We start from the raw sequence: 18,224 nt of genomic DNA, 5'->3' as shown, positions 1-18,224 counted from the left end.
TTGTATGCCTTTCTGCCCAGGGTCTTTGCACATGGTATAATTGCTGACTGGAATGAGATCCCCATACTTAAAATTCACCTCTCCAATCCCTCACCCCCATAATGGAGTAAACTGCTCATCCTTCAGATTTCAACCCAAATATTACTCTCTCAGGAGAACCTTCCTTGACATCTTTGATTTTGCTTCCTCCTCCTGCTGTTATAACCTTCTCACAGCTCCGTGTACCGTTCCTTCATCTCCCTGGTGATGTTACTAGATTACCGTCTCTCTCTGACAAAACTCTCAGCTCGCTGAGGGCTTATTATTGTATCCTCAGTGCCCAGCAGGGAGTCTGGCACATAGTAGGTATTTTATAAATATCTGATGACTGTCTGAATGAATCAACTAGGTTCTGCCTTCAAGAAGTCTGTAGTCTAATGGAGAAGATAGATAGGTAAGCAGACCCTTAAAACAATGAGATAAGTGCTATCAATTTGAAATTTTCTTACATTTGCAAATAACCCAAACTTTAGTTTTTTTCCTAAGAGGTTATTGAGAAAAATGTAGTATGCAATTATCCTACAATTTATGAGAATCACTTTTTTTTATTCCTTAAGTGGTCCACGAAAACACTTAGGGCACTTACACTGAAGAGGAAGTAGCGCATAATTAATAACTCTTCAAACAACATGATCATTAAACTCTACCAACAGTGATCCTTTCAGTTTGAGGAACTGTTTGAGAAGGCTGGCAAAAATACTTATCATTTCGAGCTGGCCTGGTGGCATAGTGGTTAAGGTTGCATGCCTTGCTTCAGCGGCCTGAGGTTCACAGGTGCAGATCCTGGGTTTGGACCTATGCACCGCTCATCAAGCCATGCTGTGATGGTGTCCCATATACAAAATAGAGGAGGATGGGCACAGATGTTAGCTCAGGGCCAATCTTCCTCAGCAAAAAGAGGAGGATTTGCCATGGCTGTTAGCTCAGGGCTATTCTTTCTCACCAAAAAAAAAAAAAGTTATCATTTGTAGACCTTTTCTACTTTCTTGTTTTCTGGTGAATTTTTAATATATTTGTGAGATAGTAAATTGTCCAGAGACTCCTGAGAGTTACTGGAGAATTTCCAAATTTTATGACAGAAACACTTCTAGGAAGGCCTAAAATAAAGCGAACATTCTGTTGCATAATGAACATAGTACTCCCATATATCTTCTGGTTTGACCTTAGATGACCCTAGAACTCAACAGGTAACATCATTAATACAACTCCAATATTAGCTGCAGGAATATTGAACAAGATAAGTATTATCATGTGTTTAAAGAAGCAGTAGTTCTTGTTAAAATATTCGATTTTTTTCCCCAGGTGAGTATGGCTGATTTAAACCAGTGTATAAATCTTAATGTTGTGTTTGGAAGAGTTTTAATGGTAAATAAAGTAGTACAGTGAATTCTATCAATTGGTATTTCTCCCTGATTAAAAAATTATTTAAGTTGATGTTGATATTTTTGTTATCCCCTCCCCCAACAAACCCATTCATGTATTTAAATGAGGACTGCTATCTTGTATCAGGAGATATTAGAAAATTAGTATATGTTTGTATTTATCTCTAAAAAGGTCTGGGTTGTGCTTGTGTTTGTTTAACAGGATACATATAACGTAAGGAAAATCTTTTAAAGTACTAAGAATCTCCAAGGATAGTGCATATATGAGAATTGGATGTATCGTTGTGCTGAGAGTTTAATGGTTCAGTCATGCACAATCTGCTACTTCTGCTGATCATTGTTATTGATCACTAGGGGATCGTTAGGTCTTTCTCTAACTTAAAAATTCTTTAGTTTTGTGACACTGTACATGGCAAAGACAAGAATTTCCCGGATTTAACTTGTTATATATGCTATATTAGAAATAACTTACTGCTTATAGAGAGATTGGTTAGGTCAGAAATATCAGAATCAGACACCTATAATGAAAATAATATCAGAAGATAGTATTAGAGTGCTATAGATATTTCTTTCATTTGAACATATCACTATGAGAGAATTTCTTGACTTTGGGACAAATGAATAGATTGTGTAATTATCTAAAATATGTTCTCAGGGGGCTGGCCCGGTAGCGTAGCGGTTAAGCGCACGCGCTCCGCTGTGGCAGCCCGGGTTAGGATCCCGGGCGCACAATGATGCGCCGCTTGTCAGGCCATGCTGTGGCGGCGTCCCATATAAAGTGGAGGAAGATGGGCATGGATGTTAGCTCAGGGCCAGTCTTCCTCCACAAAAAGAGCATCAGCGTCAGATATTAGCTCAGGGCTGATCTTCCTCATAAAAAAATAAACAAATAAAATAAAATATGTTCTTAGTTTGACTGAAACTTCTCACCATGTTAGAGAATTGGTAATTTTATTCTTTTGATATCATGGACTTCAGAAGTAATAAACTCATTGGTTCTCTTCAGTTTCTTTCTAACTCCTCATAATTTTGAGAGAAATTTTTATCTTGTACCATAATTTTATTTCACATTATTAATAAGGATTCTGCCAAGATTAATCATTTTTTCAAAGAAGAGAATATAATGAGATATTGTGTCAAGAGCCATGTTAGAAAAGTGGAGAAGAAACAAAAAATGAGAATGTTACTGCTTTTCCCAGAGGAGAGAAAGTCATTCTGAGAATCCTCAATAACCACATTACAAGACAAAAGTGGTACATGATATGTCAAATTTTATGTAACATTGAAAACTCCTGAGTTATAGAAACCTTATATTAAAAACCACGAAACAAGTTGAGATTAAAATGCAAAAGAATATTTTGACTCTGTCAGCTTTAACTTTGTTATTTTTATTATTTAGAGAGTTGTATTATTTTATGAGTTGTGACCAGTTTTTTAAAAACCAATGCTGGCCGTCTGTGGTTATTAGTTTCAGTTATGAGCTTTGATTTTAATTATGTACCTTTTATGTTTACACACACACACATGCTCATGCAAACACACAATCTTGAAGACAAATAGGCAATCCGTAAGTGTTGCCCTAACTGTTTAAAGGTGATAAGAGGTATGTTTGAAGACAAGGAAATTGGCTTAGACATTGAAAAATCATGAGTTGAAAAGTATCAAACTTTTGGTTTTCATACTACTCAAAGCAATAAAGCAATTATATACAGTTAAGTACATGAAAATACAATCATCACCTTAAAATGTTACCATCTTACTGCATTTTCACTAGCCCTTCCTGTTCTTACTCATAGCATGATTGACATTTCTGATTACGGTCATCTGGATAGCCTTAAGAAGGGCAACATCCAGGTTCTTATTTTATTTAAAAGGCTTACTCACTACGTGCTTTCTCTCTTCAAGACTAACCGTTAGTTTAGGCTTTTACACATGCTAATAGAATTGATGCTTTTGCTTGGTCTATACACTAATATGTCAAAGATTCAACTAATACTTTTTCTGCATTCCTTAGGGTCCTTTTCCCACCACTCTCTACATAGAGGTGTTTCCATTTCAAGTTGTACTGCATGTGATCTGGAGTGTACTGAAATGTGTAGATTGATGGAGCTTACAGTTATTTTAACAATCACAGAAATCTCATATTCACCATCCACATTTTCATTTGATCCACAGAACTTGTCTGGCCACTGGTGCTGTTTCCTACTCTTCACATCCCACAGTCATTCCACAAAGCTGTAATTGAGTGCCTGCTGTATGTCAAAAGCTATTCTAGGTGCTGGGCTACAGCAGGGGAGAGAGCAAACAAAAACCCCACCTGACAAGCTTATATGAATAAAGGTTGAAAATACCCCTGGCCATCCTTTTGGAAAAGGGCATGGGTGAACTCAGTACAAAGTACAAACACTGATAATCTATAGGAAGAGACAGTAGATAAGAAAGGAAAGGGAAAAAGAACTGTGAGTGTCAGGAAGAGAGTGAGGGACCAGCCTGTCTGATTTGGTGCTAAATAATAGTTGCTTGAGACTCATGAGCATTGCCCGTGTCCCTTCTTCCTCCTGGGCCTTCTCTTTCTCATTTTCTGTGCTGCATCCTCCTTATCTTTGTACCTCCAAGCATAAAATCCAAACTCTGGAGGCCCTGGGACCTTTTTACTTCTATATTTATGCTCATGCTGGCTAATTTCATTCAGGTCCATGATTTTAAAAATTATCTATATGCTTACGATGCCCAAATTTATGGCTCCAGCTCAGATCTCTTCTCTGCCCTCCAGATTTTTGTATCAATTGCCTATTCCGCATCTCCACCTGAGATGAATAGGCCCATCACACAACCTGTGGAAAGCAGAGGACACAACCCCCATCCTTCCCCTCCTCCCACTTTCTGCTCCTCCCTTGTACACTCTCCACATCATTCATTCATCCCACCCTTCACCCAACTGCTGGTAAGATTGCTCACCCAAACAGTCTTGGAGTTATCCCTGACTCCTTTTCCTCTCACCTCACATTTAATCCATAAGCAAATCCTTAAAATAGATTCTTAATTTCTCCACTGCTAATATCCTAATCCAAATTCACCATCATCAATCCTCTGTTTCTAGACTACTGCAGTAGCTTCCTAACTAGCTTCCACTCTTGCCCTTCCAGAGTTTTGCACATTGTGAATTAATCCTTTTAAAATATGAATCAGATTTCATTCTGTTCAAAACCTAAGAAGGTCTTCCTGTTGCGCTTAAAAAACTCCCAAGTGTTTGCTCTGGTTGCAAGGCTCTAGAACCTGACTCCCCTTCTCTCCACCTCATATCCTCCTCCTTTCCCCTGAATCTGCACACATCAACCACCCTCACTTCCTTACCTGGAACACCAAGTTCCTTTTCTGCCTCAGAGCCTTTGCACATGCTGTTCCCTGTGCCTGGGCCTTTCCCCCAGGTAAATGCATGGTTTGTTCCTTTACTTCATTTAAATCTCTGCTCAAATGTCACCTTCTTGGGGAGGGCCTCATGACCACTCACCCTATTACCATATCCATTTGCTCTAATTTCTATTCCCCACTGTATATTTTTTTACTGTGGCCTGATATTATGTTATATATTGATTTTTTTTTTTTTTTTTTTTTTTTGCTTAATAGTTAATTATCTGTATTCCCTATTAAAATGCTAGTACCATGAGCTTTCTGTATTACTCATTACTGGAAGTTTGCGAGTGCCTGGTATTTAACATTCATTTATTAGTGAATGAATACTTAAATGAATAACACTTCTAGGGGCTACAGTAGAAGCCCTAGGACTGCTACAATCAATAGACGGGGACATCAGTTTTGCCTTTATGCTGATTCTGTCTTCATTATCACTAGAAATTCTGAGATTTGAAGCACAAGATAAATGGAACATTTTCTTAAAGAACTCAGAGTCTCAGCAATGGATACCTTATTTTTATTTCTTATTTGTATCAAAGCACTAAATTGGCTTGCCTACATTCTAAGGCAATTATTAATTTCCATGTATATTTAATTAATTAATTTTAGGATACCTTTTTGTATAAAAAATATACTCAAATGTTATAAAACTTACATTCAAATAAGAGTTGCTAACCTCAGGACCCAGGAAATGACTGTATATATTATATATTAGAAAGTATGAAATGAGAATGTGATAATGTCAAACTATGTTGTGAGTGGTGAATTTCTTTGTTACTTTGGATTCACCATTTTATTTATTTGCTTTTCTGTATGCTTATCACAAAGTAGAATATATGTAGTAGTTGTGTAATTCATATTTCTGTACTTTCTGATAAAATATGCCAATCAAAATAAGTGAATTTCATCTTACTTTCAAAATGAGTTACCCCCATTTCAAATATCTCATAAGAGTCTAAGATTTTATTTCTTCAGCCTCTGATTTTTTTTATATGATAGTTTGGTGCTTCTTTTTCACCAAAGACCAGCAACATTCAGGCAAAGTAATTCATCTTAATGCAATTGAAATCAGGAAAATTAATTCATCTTAATGCAGTTGAATGCAATCAGAAAGCAGAGACACTCAGGGTAATTAAGGTGGAATTAAATTTATTAGACTTTTAGCCCACCTCATTTCATAAAAGATATGAGCTGACTTAAAAAGTTGGCATACGATATAATTTAAAAATAAGATGAACTAGTATGGGAAGGGGACTCTATTTGAAGAATCCGGTTAAAACTCTTGAGCCTGGTGCAGTGCTTTGAATGCTTCTTGAGTATGTCAGCTATTTGATGAGAAATGCTTTATTGCTTTTCTACTTACATTCGCATAACCACTTTTCAGCAGAAAAACTGCATGATTTTAAACTTGATTATCAAAACATCTTTTTAATTGAGTTATTATTATAGAGTTGTGCCATTGACTAATTTTTGGAACACAAACATTAATAGAAAAGAAGAACACTGAGAAATTCTCAGGGCAATTTATACAGCATTTTGTTTCCTCTTTAGGAAATGATGCAACATCAATTGTCAACTGTCTTCATATTTTGGGTCAGACTTTGGATGCAAGGTAAATGGATACATTTTTATTGAAATCAATAAGTGTAATAATATATAAGAATATTAAGATGGACCTAGTGTCTTGATTTTATTCTTTGAAATTGTGATAAAGACTTTAGTGTAAGTGAAAAGAAACTTACAAATTACTAATACAGTGGCATTTTATTATTTTTATGATCTTATATAGATTCTTATTTAAATTTCAGGTAATTTCTGTAGCAGCTAGGTTTGTAACTGGGGATTGAATTGGGAATGTATCATGTGAAGTAAAAATGGCAAGCTGCAACTCTAGAGGTCTTATTAGCTTCTAGGCATGGTGCTTGTGCTCTGTATTTATAAATAACGTTTAGCTTTATAGGAAGCATGAGGATTTTGTTCTCGTTTTACAGATGACTAAAGTGAAGCTTAAGATTGCATAGTAAGTGTGGAAGTAGACCAATTCCCAAGACTGTGTGCTTTCTACTCTGCCCTACTAGCAACGTGACCAGCACTCCAACATGTTGACTAAATACAAATCAATTCATTTAGCATGATTGATTCAGCCTTTAAGCCATACATTTATTTAATTTATTTATTTTCCAGAGTAATCTAAATAAAAGTTCTTAAATGTGTCCCACAGAAAATATTCTATGATACTCTTCGATTAAACATTTTTGTGTTTAAAATTTTATTTGAGGTGTTTGTATAGTAAATGAAGAAAGAAGATGCCATTATTCACCTTCATTTCCTACTAAAACTAGTGGAATTAGATTGTCACTTCTCTACAAAGTTGAGCCTTCAGAGGCTTATTTAGAAAAGACTTGATTGCTACCATTAAAGCACAAAGTATCTGTGTCATTAGACTTGGTTTAGCCGTCATTTAATGTTTCTTTTACACCATTGCCTCAGGAAACATTCTAGTTGTGTTGGATTTGGAATTAACTAAACTGGCTCAGAAGCTGTGTTTTATTTTGAGGACACTGGTGGAAAACACGAAGCATTAGCACTGCCTTTTTCTCTGAGATCCTAATTAAGTTGACTGTGAAGCCATTTAGGAAAGGTTGTGCATTTACAGAGCAATATTGCTGTAACTTCAGGTGTATTGAAAAAGATTTTTTGAGACTGCATTTAAAGAATTTAGTGTGGAGGCTGGCCCCGTGGCCAAGTGGTTAAAGTTCCACACACTCCACTTCAGTGGCCTGGGTTTGCGAGTTCGGACCCCCGGTGCACATCTACTCCACTCATCAGCCGTGCTGTGAAAACATCCCACATACAAAATCGAGGAAGATTGGCACAGATGTTAGCTCAGGGCTAATATTCCTCATCAAAAAAAAAAAAAAAAAAAAAAATTCGTGGACTGAGTGAATGTTGTAATGGACAAATAAACATAAAATAGAAGCATACTTTATTTGTATTTCACTTGCTCCTCTCACCACGTATAAGTTCTCCCTTATTTACTTCCTAGAACTGTAATGAAGACTGGCCTGGAGAGTGTTAAAAGTGCACTCAGAGCTTTTCTGGACAATGCTGCAGAGGATCTGGAGAAGACGATGGAGAATCTTAAGCAGGGCCAGTTCACCCACACCCGAAACCAACCCAAAGGTGTTACTCAGATTATCAATTATACCACGGTGGCACTGTTACCAATGCTGTCATCATTATTTGAGCATATTGGCCAGCATCAGTTCGGAGAAGATCTAATATGTATGTAAATCTGTTACTTAGAATTTCATTATCTAAACGGTACAATCAGAAGTTGTAAAAGCCCCATCTGGGTTACTCAAACTCTGCTTATACATTGAAATGCTTTTTTTGCAGAACATTATAGGTTGACATTTGGGTTGCAGAAACCATTCTTATAGAGATAGATCACTGAATCATGTGGATTCACAGAAGGGACCAGTAAGGTAGTGGTTATGGACAGTCACTTCCACATTGTTGAAGTACAAGTTCCAAATTTTACATTTTTCTAGGTTGTCTCTTTCCATGGAAATTTTCTAATGCAGTTTGACCATAGGACATGCAACATTAAATGTTTTCAAAGTATTTCTGAGTCGATGCAGATTGTTTCCATAAGCTCTACTACCAAGAAATATGAAAACTACCGAGACAAGGTCTGTCTCTATATAATTGGTCTACTAGGGTGGCTCAAGTATCTTCCATTTGTAAGTTTCAGTCTGTTTTCATGGGGGATTTAATTAGTTGTTTGTGGCTGAAATTCTATAGTTATTAAAAATATCCACAGAATGCCCAAGGTTATGGGGAAAAAAGAATGCACGACTTATCCTAATTCCCTGCCCTCCTGCTGATATGACCATGAGAGAAGATATGAGTCCTTGTCAAGCAGTCAAGTGGGTCTTGACTGCAGACCCACCCACTCAGACTGTCAACACTGTAGGTTCCCCAGGTGAAGTGCAGCTCTGTGTAAAAACCACAGTGTTACTCAGTGGATGATACAACCACTGGTTGAACCAATCGGAGCGTTGCTTGCAGCACAATGTGGACGTGCATACAGGTCTGGAGAACAAGGATGATTTCTCCATTCATGTCCTTATGTATCCTCCAGGAAATGGTAGCAGAGTTGGAATTAGAAATCCTGGTTCTTAGATTTTCTTTCCTCTTAAACATGACTTATTGAATAATAGATCATCTATAAGGTTTTGTTTGATTTTCTAGCTTCAAAAAACTGCTAGAGTGACTTACTTATGCCTTAAATGTTGGGTCTTTTCAGGAATAAGAAACACATTGCATCCTCCAGTATGCTCATTCTTGTTCATTTGAGAGTTTAAATAAAAGCTGCAGTCTTTATATACCTTTGGAACAGGGGTCAAAATCTACCTGTCCTCCCAGATATTCTTGTTCTTAATTTTATTCTTGAAGAAATCTTTTATTCTTATACCTAGAGAAAAATTATAAAAAAAATTATTCCTGATAATGTTCTAAAGAATCACAGCATGATTCTTTAGAACACTTTCAGCTCCTTATAGACTTTTGTTTTGGGGCCGGCCCAGTGGCTTAGCGGTTGAGTGCACGTGCTCTGCTACTGGCGGCCCGGGTTCGGATCCCAGGCTCGCACCGACGCACCACTTCTCCGGCCATGCTGAGGCCGCATCTCACATACAGCAACTAGAAGGATGTGCAACTATGACATACAACTATCTACTGGGGCTTTGGGGAAAAAAAAAGGAGGAGGACTGGCCATAGATGTTAGCTCACAGCTGGTCTTCCTCAGCAAAAAGAGGAGGATTAGCACGGATGTTAGCTCAGGGCTGATCTTCCTCACAAAAAAAAAAAGACTTTTGTTTTAGAAAAAAATTTTATATTTCATTTTACATATCTGTTTGTTCTTATATTGCTTTTTTCAAATATTAAAATATTAGTGTGCCTTTAATGTGGAATTTTGTTTTTAGCCTAAACTTTCTCAGGACGATGTATAAATAACAAGTGTTTTTTTCAAGTGAGATTCTCTTTTTCCTTAGTGGAAGATGTACAGGTGTCATGTTATAGAATTCTGACTAGCTTATATGCTTTGGGAACCAGCAAGAGTATTTATGTGGAAAGGTAAGATTTTAAAAGTTTAACTTTGTAACTTTGTATTAATAGCTTTTTCAAGTGTTATAACTATTTATTTCAAGAGTCCTCACTTTATAATTTTTTCCTTCATTGTAAACTAAACAACCAGATTGCCATATTGAATTCCTTGGGAATAATTAGACAATCTTTAAGCTAAACTTGAATTGATATAATAAAAGACAGTTGAGTTATGAAAAATAAAGGTAAAGCCTTAATGGTAAAGACCATATTTAATATAAAGTTTGAACTTAGAATGTTCATGAGTCTTTGTGAAGGAATCTGCTAGTACAATTTCTCATTATATATCAGAAATACAAAACAAGCACGAATATTGGCAGTTTTTAAAACAGTTTTTTTTTCATGTTTTCAAGTTTAAGAAGGAGAGATTAGCAAGGTCAGATGATGTAGACAGGTCAAGTAAGATAAGGTGTCTCTGTTGAACTTAAAATAAGAGATCACTGGCAACTTCAGTAAAAAATTTCTGTAGAAGAGAGAAGAAAGAGGGCAGTTTTTAAAAAGCCTAGACTAAATAAAAAGACATTCTGATAGAAGACTGATAAATGAAATAAATAAATAGAAGAATACTCTGATGGAAGAATACTGAATACATGCAAATTCTTCCCAAATTAATCTGCTAATTACAATACAATTTCAAATAGAAATTTTCTTTTTATTGAACTTGACATAATAATTCAAAAGTTCATTTGAAAGAATAAACCCATGATATTAGCCAATAATGTTTTGAGAGGAAAAAGAAGAGTAATGAAAGGATACTCATTTGTCCTACCAAATATTAAAACTTATAAAGCAACAATAATTAAAATAGGGTGACAATTACATAGAGATAGGAAAGTATATCAAGAGACAACTGGGTTCATTCTGAATTTTTTTACAGTTTTACCTGCATTTTTAATTAAACTATTTTCATATAATTTTAATGGCTGTAAAATATTTTATCCTAAGGAAATATTATAGTTTATTGAAATGTTGCTTTATTTTTGACACGTAGGCTGTTTTTTTTTCTCTTTTTCACTAACATAAATAATGCTAAATCTACGTTCACAGTTTTCTCTCTTTATTTGTTTTTATTTCCTTTAGCTATATTCTCAGAATTTAGAAACCTAGGTTTAAGAGTATGCATATATTAAAGGATTATGATACATGTTTCACTGTCTTTTCAGAAAATTGATTCAATTTGCACTCTCAAGTTTTACAAGAGAATCCTCATTTCCTCACATTTTTCTCACTTCTGATTATTATTCTTTTTTACTATTTATAAATGTAATAGTTAAAAATGAGATCCTGTTTTTGTTTTCAAATGCGTTTCCCTAATTACCAGTTACTAGCTATTTTTTGTGTGTTTGCTTTGCCATTTGTATGTCTTTATTTTATGTATTGTCTTTTCTCATCTTTTGCCCATTTTTCTGTTAATATGTTGTCTTGCTGATTTGTAATAACCGTTTTACTTATTAAAACTATTAACTTCTTGCCTCTTATTTATCCCACTTTTATGAGCATTTTTTATCATTTGTATACCTTTACAGCGCTTCTATATAAAACGCTAGATGTAGATAGTGTTTTATGACAAGGGAATTTTACATTTTTATATAATCATATCTATCAATTATTTCATATATGTTTCTGCTCCCTAGTTTCATGATTTTAAAAAGTTTATACTACACTATTAATAGCTAGAAATTTAAATATTTACCCTCCTAGGTATTTCATGCTTTCAGTTATTTAGACTTAGTTTTTTAATCCTTTTGCTCATTCAGTAAACATTTATTAAATGCCAGGTTCTGGGATACAGCAATGAACAAGGTAGATCCCTATTCCCATAGAGGTCATATCAAGTAGGGGGAACAAAACAAAACAAGTAAACTGGTAAATGTAATGGTGGCAATTACTGTGTGTGAATCAGCACACAATATAGAGAGTGATGCAGAGTAGTCAGGAATGTGTCTTCTAGCACGTCGTTTTTTAAGCTCAGAACTTTCCTCCATTCAACAGAAAACAGGTGGAAGATAAGTCAGGTGTAAATAGGTTTGTCTAATAGCTTCTGTTTTCTCAGTGAAATCTGTCTTGAGTCCTCAGCCAAATGATGGTTGAAAAAAGAAGTGTGAGAAGCTTGAGGAAAGTAGAGAATGTCTGAAATGATCATCTCTGGGATAAGAAGAGAATTTACTATAAATGCATCTGAATTCTGTGTTTCTCTTTGGTGTTATGTAGAATTCAGTTTTTTAAATTATCAACCACCTGTAAAATAATGATTTATTAAATATCTCTTTCACTTGCTGATTTAAAATAAAACGTTCATCATGTACTAAAGTAATGTATTTACTGTTATATTTCTAGAACTTCTGTTCCATTATTTGATTTTTTAATGATTAGATCAGTACCATATAGCCTGAATTGTTAGCATTTTGTAATATATTTTAATATTTGGTAGTCCAAACTCTCTCATACCTTAACAGTGGCTGTTACTATTGTTGCTATTCTCACGTAGCTGTTTTTCTTGATAAAATCTGGTATCATTTTGTTAGGTTCTCAAAAAAGATACATATTTTTAATTTTTTTGCAATTAACTTTGCAATTATAAAATGAGTTGAGGAGAATATAAAAATAAAAATTTGAAAATGAATAAAAGATATTTGGAAAAAAAAGAAAAAGTGATATTGTACTAAAAAAAGTAGGTATTTTAATACAAGTCATCCAGAAGAAAAAGCTATTTCCAGAAAACTGACACAGAATGATCAGAGTTGGTCTGACCATTATTAATGGAATTTAAATTTTAAAGTAAATTATTAGATAATTTACATGAATTATTAATGAAATAAAAGGACCAGTCCAATCAGGTGTAAGGAAATAAATTACCTATTTTGGGGTCATACATGAAACACTTTAGGCTATTAAATTCTTAAATAAATTATTTCTCATTATTTTAAAACATTTATTGAGCCCATACTATGTGCAAGAAATTTCGCAATTCTGCATTCCTATTTTTAGGTAAGGAAAGAAAAATTTGGAAAGGGTAAGTAATTTTCCTACAGTGACATAAGTGTTTGGACTAAGATTGAGACTTGAGTCTGTCTGAATCAAAGCCTGTACTCTTTGTAATTTCTTGATGTCCTAAATCATTTTTAGTAATGGCATGTTATTAAATGTTTGAATTGTATTTTATTCAATGTCATTCTATGAAGGGATATTTTCTCCTAGTTGACTAGGTATCTAGTCATTTTTAATTAAAATATTAGATAATCAGACATTGTTAATTTTAAGTATTATATTTTTCCAGTGAGAAATTTAAAATAGCCTAGGAGGATTATATAATCTTTTCTTGACCCATTTTATTGACTTTTAAATAAAATACATATATAAAATCATTTATGGAGTTCATAATTTGCTGAAATAACTCTCATTATTCTATAGTATTTAATGTTCCAGTAAAGCCTTGGATATAGGAGATAACTAAGGGAAAGAGAGAATTTGTATCAGTGGCTGGGAGTGCCTTGGTTCATAACCTGCCTGAATCAGTTGATCACAATCCACTTCTTTAAACACCTTCCTTCCTTTGAAAATGATAAATCAATTTTAAGTGTTTTCAATACTTTTTCGTATTTAGTATGTCAGTATTTCATAGCTACCCTGAAATTACTTACATGTGGTAAATTTTCAGAAAATTTTATTAGTGTATTAGTATTAGCACTTCATTTTTTGATTTTTATCTACCTATTTAGTCACAGCCAGAATTCTTCCTCAGGAAGTCATTATCTTAAAAAAAAAAGAAAGAAAAGAAAAGAAAAAGAAATGTCTAAACTTGTGGGAGAGTTGACAAAGTTTTTCTTATCATTTTGGTCTGTGCTATTTTTAACTTCTTTTAACTGACAGATAATTGAGCTTTTTTTAAATGGCTGGGACTTTGCTGTTGAAAGCATATGATATTTTGTAATACAGAAATTGGATTTGGGGGTTAATTTTATTACTAGCACTGTTATTGTTCCTCTTTTAAGTTAAACTTGCCAATTTTAATATAACTTCTTCAGTTACTCACTTGGAAGACTTAAAAAGTATAAGCATTTTCCACTTACAGGCAACGTTCTGCATTAGGAGAGTGTCTGGCTGCCTTTGCTGGTGCCTTTCCTGTAGCATTTTTGGAAACTCATCTCGACAAACATAATATTTACTCTATCTACAACACTAAGTCTTCACGAGAAAGAGCAGGTAACTTGGAAGCATGTGCAGTATTTGAGACGTGAAGCTAAAACTTAAGGACATTTATTGTATTTTCCTCCTGTGATTTTTTAATGGGCCATTTCAGTTTACTATCTCCAATGCTACTTGTTCTTAAGTGTTATTATTTGGATTTTTTTGGAATGCTGTATACTATACCCATAGCGTTTCTGAAAGAAAATTAATTTCTTCTAAGTTAATGAGCCACAGACAAATTAACACTCTTAAGAGTAAGACAAAAGAATCAGCAGATATGGAAAAAAATAGGTCAGTCTGATTTCTGATTCAGTTCTCTTGTACGGAGTCAGCCAGTGTATGGCGTTCGTATTCATTACATTTGTGGATTTGTACCTTTTGTTTTTCTTTGTTCACCTGACATGTCTGGCTTATTGGGACAGTTTTATTCCATGTGACTTTCTTCTAATAATTTGGTGCAGCTTTTATCATTTAAAAATTTTAAAAACAAAATCTAAGGCATAGTTAATCAAAAACTTTAATTTGTGTATCCTAGTATGTGTACCTCTAAGATTTTTATGTCTATATCTACCCTAGATATCTACCCTATATCTACCCTATATATACTCGTGAGTCAGGTTGCTTTCCATTTGGGAAAATCTGATTATTTTCTGGGTAGAAAGATCCATTTTTTTCGCTGTCCCAGTTGAAAAGCTTTTAGAACCATTGCTGATGATTTCAATGATTGGCCTTTAGAACCTATTAGAATTATTTACTAGGATTTGAATTGAGTTGGATAACAAATAGTTAATAAAGCAGAAACTTGTTATTCCTCGAATCAGCCATTTAAAGCAATTGAAGCAGAGTTCTGAAAGCCTGAATGTTACACAAGTGTCCTCTCATTGTTTTTTTTATGTTTATTTCCTCTAAGTCTGATAAAGTATATTGTAATTTGGTTGTTTTCCACTAGCCCTAAAGAGTTCTCCAAACTTGGAAAAGAATTATTTGCTGTTCACAAATGCATACCTCTCTGTTAACAAGATCATTTCTTTGTATAACTCATGTTTTATGGGAGCTGCTGGTTGCACTGATTTTAGAGTGAATTTTGTCAAGGAAAGAATCTTTTAAAAAGTTGAATAATCACTATTTAATTTCCCTATTTTATAATTTTAATTTTATATAACAGAGGAAGTTAAAGAAAAATATATTGAATGTGACTTAGCAGTATTTTTTATATAAATTCCATAATATGTTAGTAAATAGTAACACATGGATGAGGTTGAATTAATTATCTGTGTGAACATGTCATATTAAGTTGTCTTATTAAGGATTTTTGATTGGTTAATATTTTTGCTGTGAATCAAAAATGAAGCAGGTTTGTTATTTCATTACCGATAAGGAAACACACAGAGCAGATAATTTACCTCTTTATGTTTCTATAACACATAATTTGCATCACAAAGTAAAAGAATTGAATTTAATGATTCTCTTTCATTCGTTTTTTAGTCAGTAATTCAACAAATAATTGTTTGTGATGTACACTGCAGTAGATAAAGGAGATAGGATACAAAGATGGATGAGATTTGATTCTCTTCCTCAGGGAGTTTTCAGTTGCAGTAGAGAGAGAGAGATTGATAAATATATGTGATAGAATTGAGAATAAAGAACACTGGAGACACAAAAAAGCAGTTTTAGCTGAGAACACCTAGAAAGACTTCACAGGGTTGGTACAAGATGAATCTTGAAATTAGGAACACGCAAAGTCTGGCACATTGGAAGAAACTTCAAGCACTTGGAGGTGGAGATAGCTGTCAGGAGAAAAAATAGTAAAAGATGAGACAAAAGTGGAAAGACAGAAGAGGCAAGCTAGGCTTTCTATGTCAGGTAAGGAGTGCAGACTGTACCAGTGGCAAAGAGGATCCTTTTACTGGCTTTAAAAAGGGGAGAAACGTGAGTAGATTTGCATTTTAGAATTCCAAATCATGACAGAAATAAGGAAGATGAGTGGGTGTGAGTCACCAAATAGAAGATGATTATGGTAATTCAGAAGTGATAAGATTGAGCAAGGCCCCTTGGATGGAGCATATAGTGAAGTGGTTGTGAGACATCCTAGTGATAGAATCTTATTGTGTGGGAGATGAAGGAGCATCGCAGCCTTGAATTTCCCCAGGTTTCTAGCCTGGGTGACTGATTGTCCTCAATAAGATAGTACCTGCTCAAGAGGTCGGTTGGAGAGGAGAGGTCAAATTTAAATTTAGACCCATTGTGTTTTAGCTGCTTTTGAGACATTCAGTATTAGACACAAAAAGTTTTAAGAAATATGGATTTGAGAGTTATTAGCTTATAGCAGAAGCCCATAGGAAAGGCCAAAATAGCCCAGGCAGACATATAAGCCAAAAAAGAGAAGAGCGTTAGATAGATCCCTAAAGAAAACCAACATTTAAAAGTTCAGCAAGGAGAAAAAGGTTAGTAAAGGAGACTGACAGAATTCAGAAGAGAGTCAAGAAAGACTAAATGCTTTGAAGTTAGGAAAGAGGGGAATTTTGGGAAAAGGGAATTTGGTCACTGATGTGAAATTCCACTGTAACAGTCAGTAAGGTAAGGATTGTAAAAGAATAAATTTGGTAAGTAGTGGAAAGCAGAGGCCCTCATTTCCATGGATAGAAAAATGCCTGGAAAGCTAACAATCTAGGAGAGAGTTGAGCATATGTATAGGCTGCGGGGGAGGAGGTATTAGAGAGGGAGGGGCTGAAAAGACAGGCCTGAGCAAGGCCCCTGCTGTGAGGTAGGCTCGGCATCAGGAACACAGGTGGAAGCCTGACTAGGGACGTCAGAACTCCTTCCTCTGAAATGGGGAACGGACGTGAATGTGGAACCAGAAAGCTTGTAGGCAGAGACATTTGATATTCTTATTTGCTCTGAAGTAGAAGGAAAAGTCACTTGCAGATCCAGGGAGTGGTGGTAGGGTAGGCACTTGGGAAAAAGAGAGAAAGTTAGAAATCGCTGCCGTGAGAAAAGGAAGAAGGAGCCAGTCCAAGGCATGCCAGGTCTTGCTGAGTTTTGAAGCCCAGTAGGAAATGGTTGCTTGTGCCTGTTATAAACAGTGGCAATCTGGCTGTTGTGTCAGTTCTTTCACTGAACACAATTCTTTTTTGTGTGTGCTTCTCTAGCTCTCAGTTTGCCAACTAATGTGGAAGATGTTTGTCCAAATATACCATCTTTGGAGAAACTCATGGAAGAAATCGTGGAGTTAGCCGAGTCTGGTATTCGCTACACGCAAATGCCACATGTCATGGAAGTCATACTGCCCATGCTTTGTAGCTACATGTCTCGTTGGTGGGAGCACGGACCTGAAAACAATCCAGAAAGGGCTGAAATGTGCTGTACAGCTCTGAACTCAGAGCACATGAACACACTTCTGGGGAATATATTGAAAATCATATATAATAACTTGGGAATTGATGAGGGAGCCTGGATGAAGAGATTAGCAGGTAAGGATTGGAAAGGAATGTACCACTTAAATTTGTTTTATTTCCAAAAAGATTTGAGATATAGAAGACTAGAATTTTCCTATCTTTGTCTTTATTAATATTTTCTTCTGTGCTCAAAAAATATTGATTATTTCTGTCATGCTGTTCTTGAAAAAATGTTGACGTAATCAGACTCAGGTAACTTTTCATATAGTTACTACTTTTAAGTAAGTAAGTATTTTCTTAATTTGACAATCTCTATGAGATTAATAAGCACAGCAGTAAAAACTAATGAACAAAAATAAAACTGGATTTTGAAACAACCCACTTTTAGCAATCTGTCTTACTGGACTGAGGGGAGGATAGTCAGAAGATGCAGTCAAATATTACATTTAAGTTTATCTGTCGTTGCACTATTTATACTGAGTAACCAGAAGCAATTTAAATGCCCAACCACTGGAGTATGGTTAAATAGGTTGTATACACCATATACCAGAATATTGTGCCATCTTTAAATGTTCAGGTTTCAACAATGTTTTATGACTTGGAAAATGCTCATACTATCATGGAGAATGAACGG

General features: G+C 34.9%; 1 protein-coding gene across 1 annotated transcript in view; it reads left to right on the top strand.

Annotated features, from left to right (window-relative positions):
• Positions 1-18,224, top strand: part of RYR2 (ryanodine receptor 2) — a 683,573-nt gene that overhangs the window by 553,556 nt on the left and 111,793 nt on the right. The window contains exons 63-67 of the mRNA XM_058542954.1: positions 6,387-6,447; positions 7,882-8,120; positions 9,896-9,977; positions 14,080-14,210; positions 17,345-17,665. Coding sequence (XP_058398937.1) covers positions 6,387-6,447; positions 7,882-8,120; positions 9,896-9,977; positions 14,080-14,210; positions 17,345-17,665 — 834 coding nt within the window. The remainder of the gene's footprint in view (positions 1-6,386; positions 6,448-7,881; positions 8,121-9,895; positions 9,978-14,079; positions 14,211-17,344; positions 17,666-18,224) is intronic.

Source organism: Diceros bicornis, chromosome 6 (genome assembly GCF_020826845.1).
Source record: "Diceros bicornis minor isolate mBicDic1 chromosome 6, mDicBic1.mat.cur, whole genome shotgun sequence".
NCBI classification, from domain to species: domain Eukaryota; kingdom Metazoa; phylum Chordata; class Mammalia; order Perissodactyla; family Rhinocerotidae; genus Diceros; species Diceros bicornis.
Note: the sequence above shows the minus strand (reverse complement) of the source record. Positions and strands in the feature narration are given on the sequence as shown.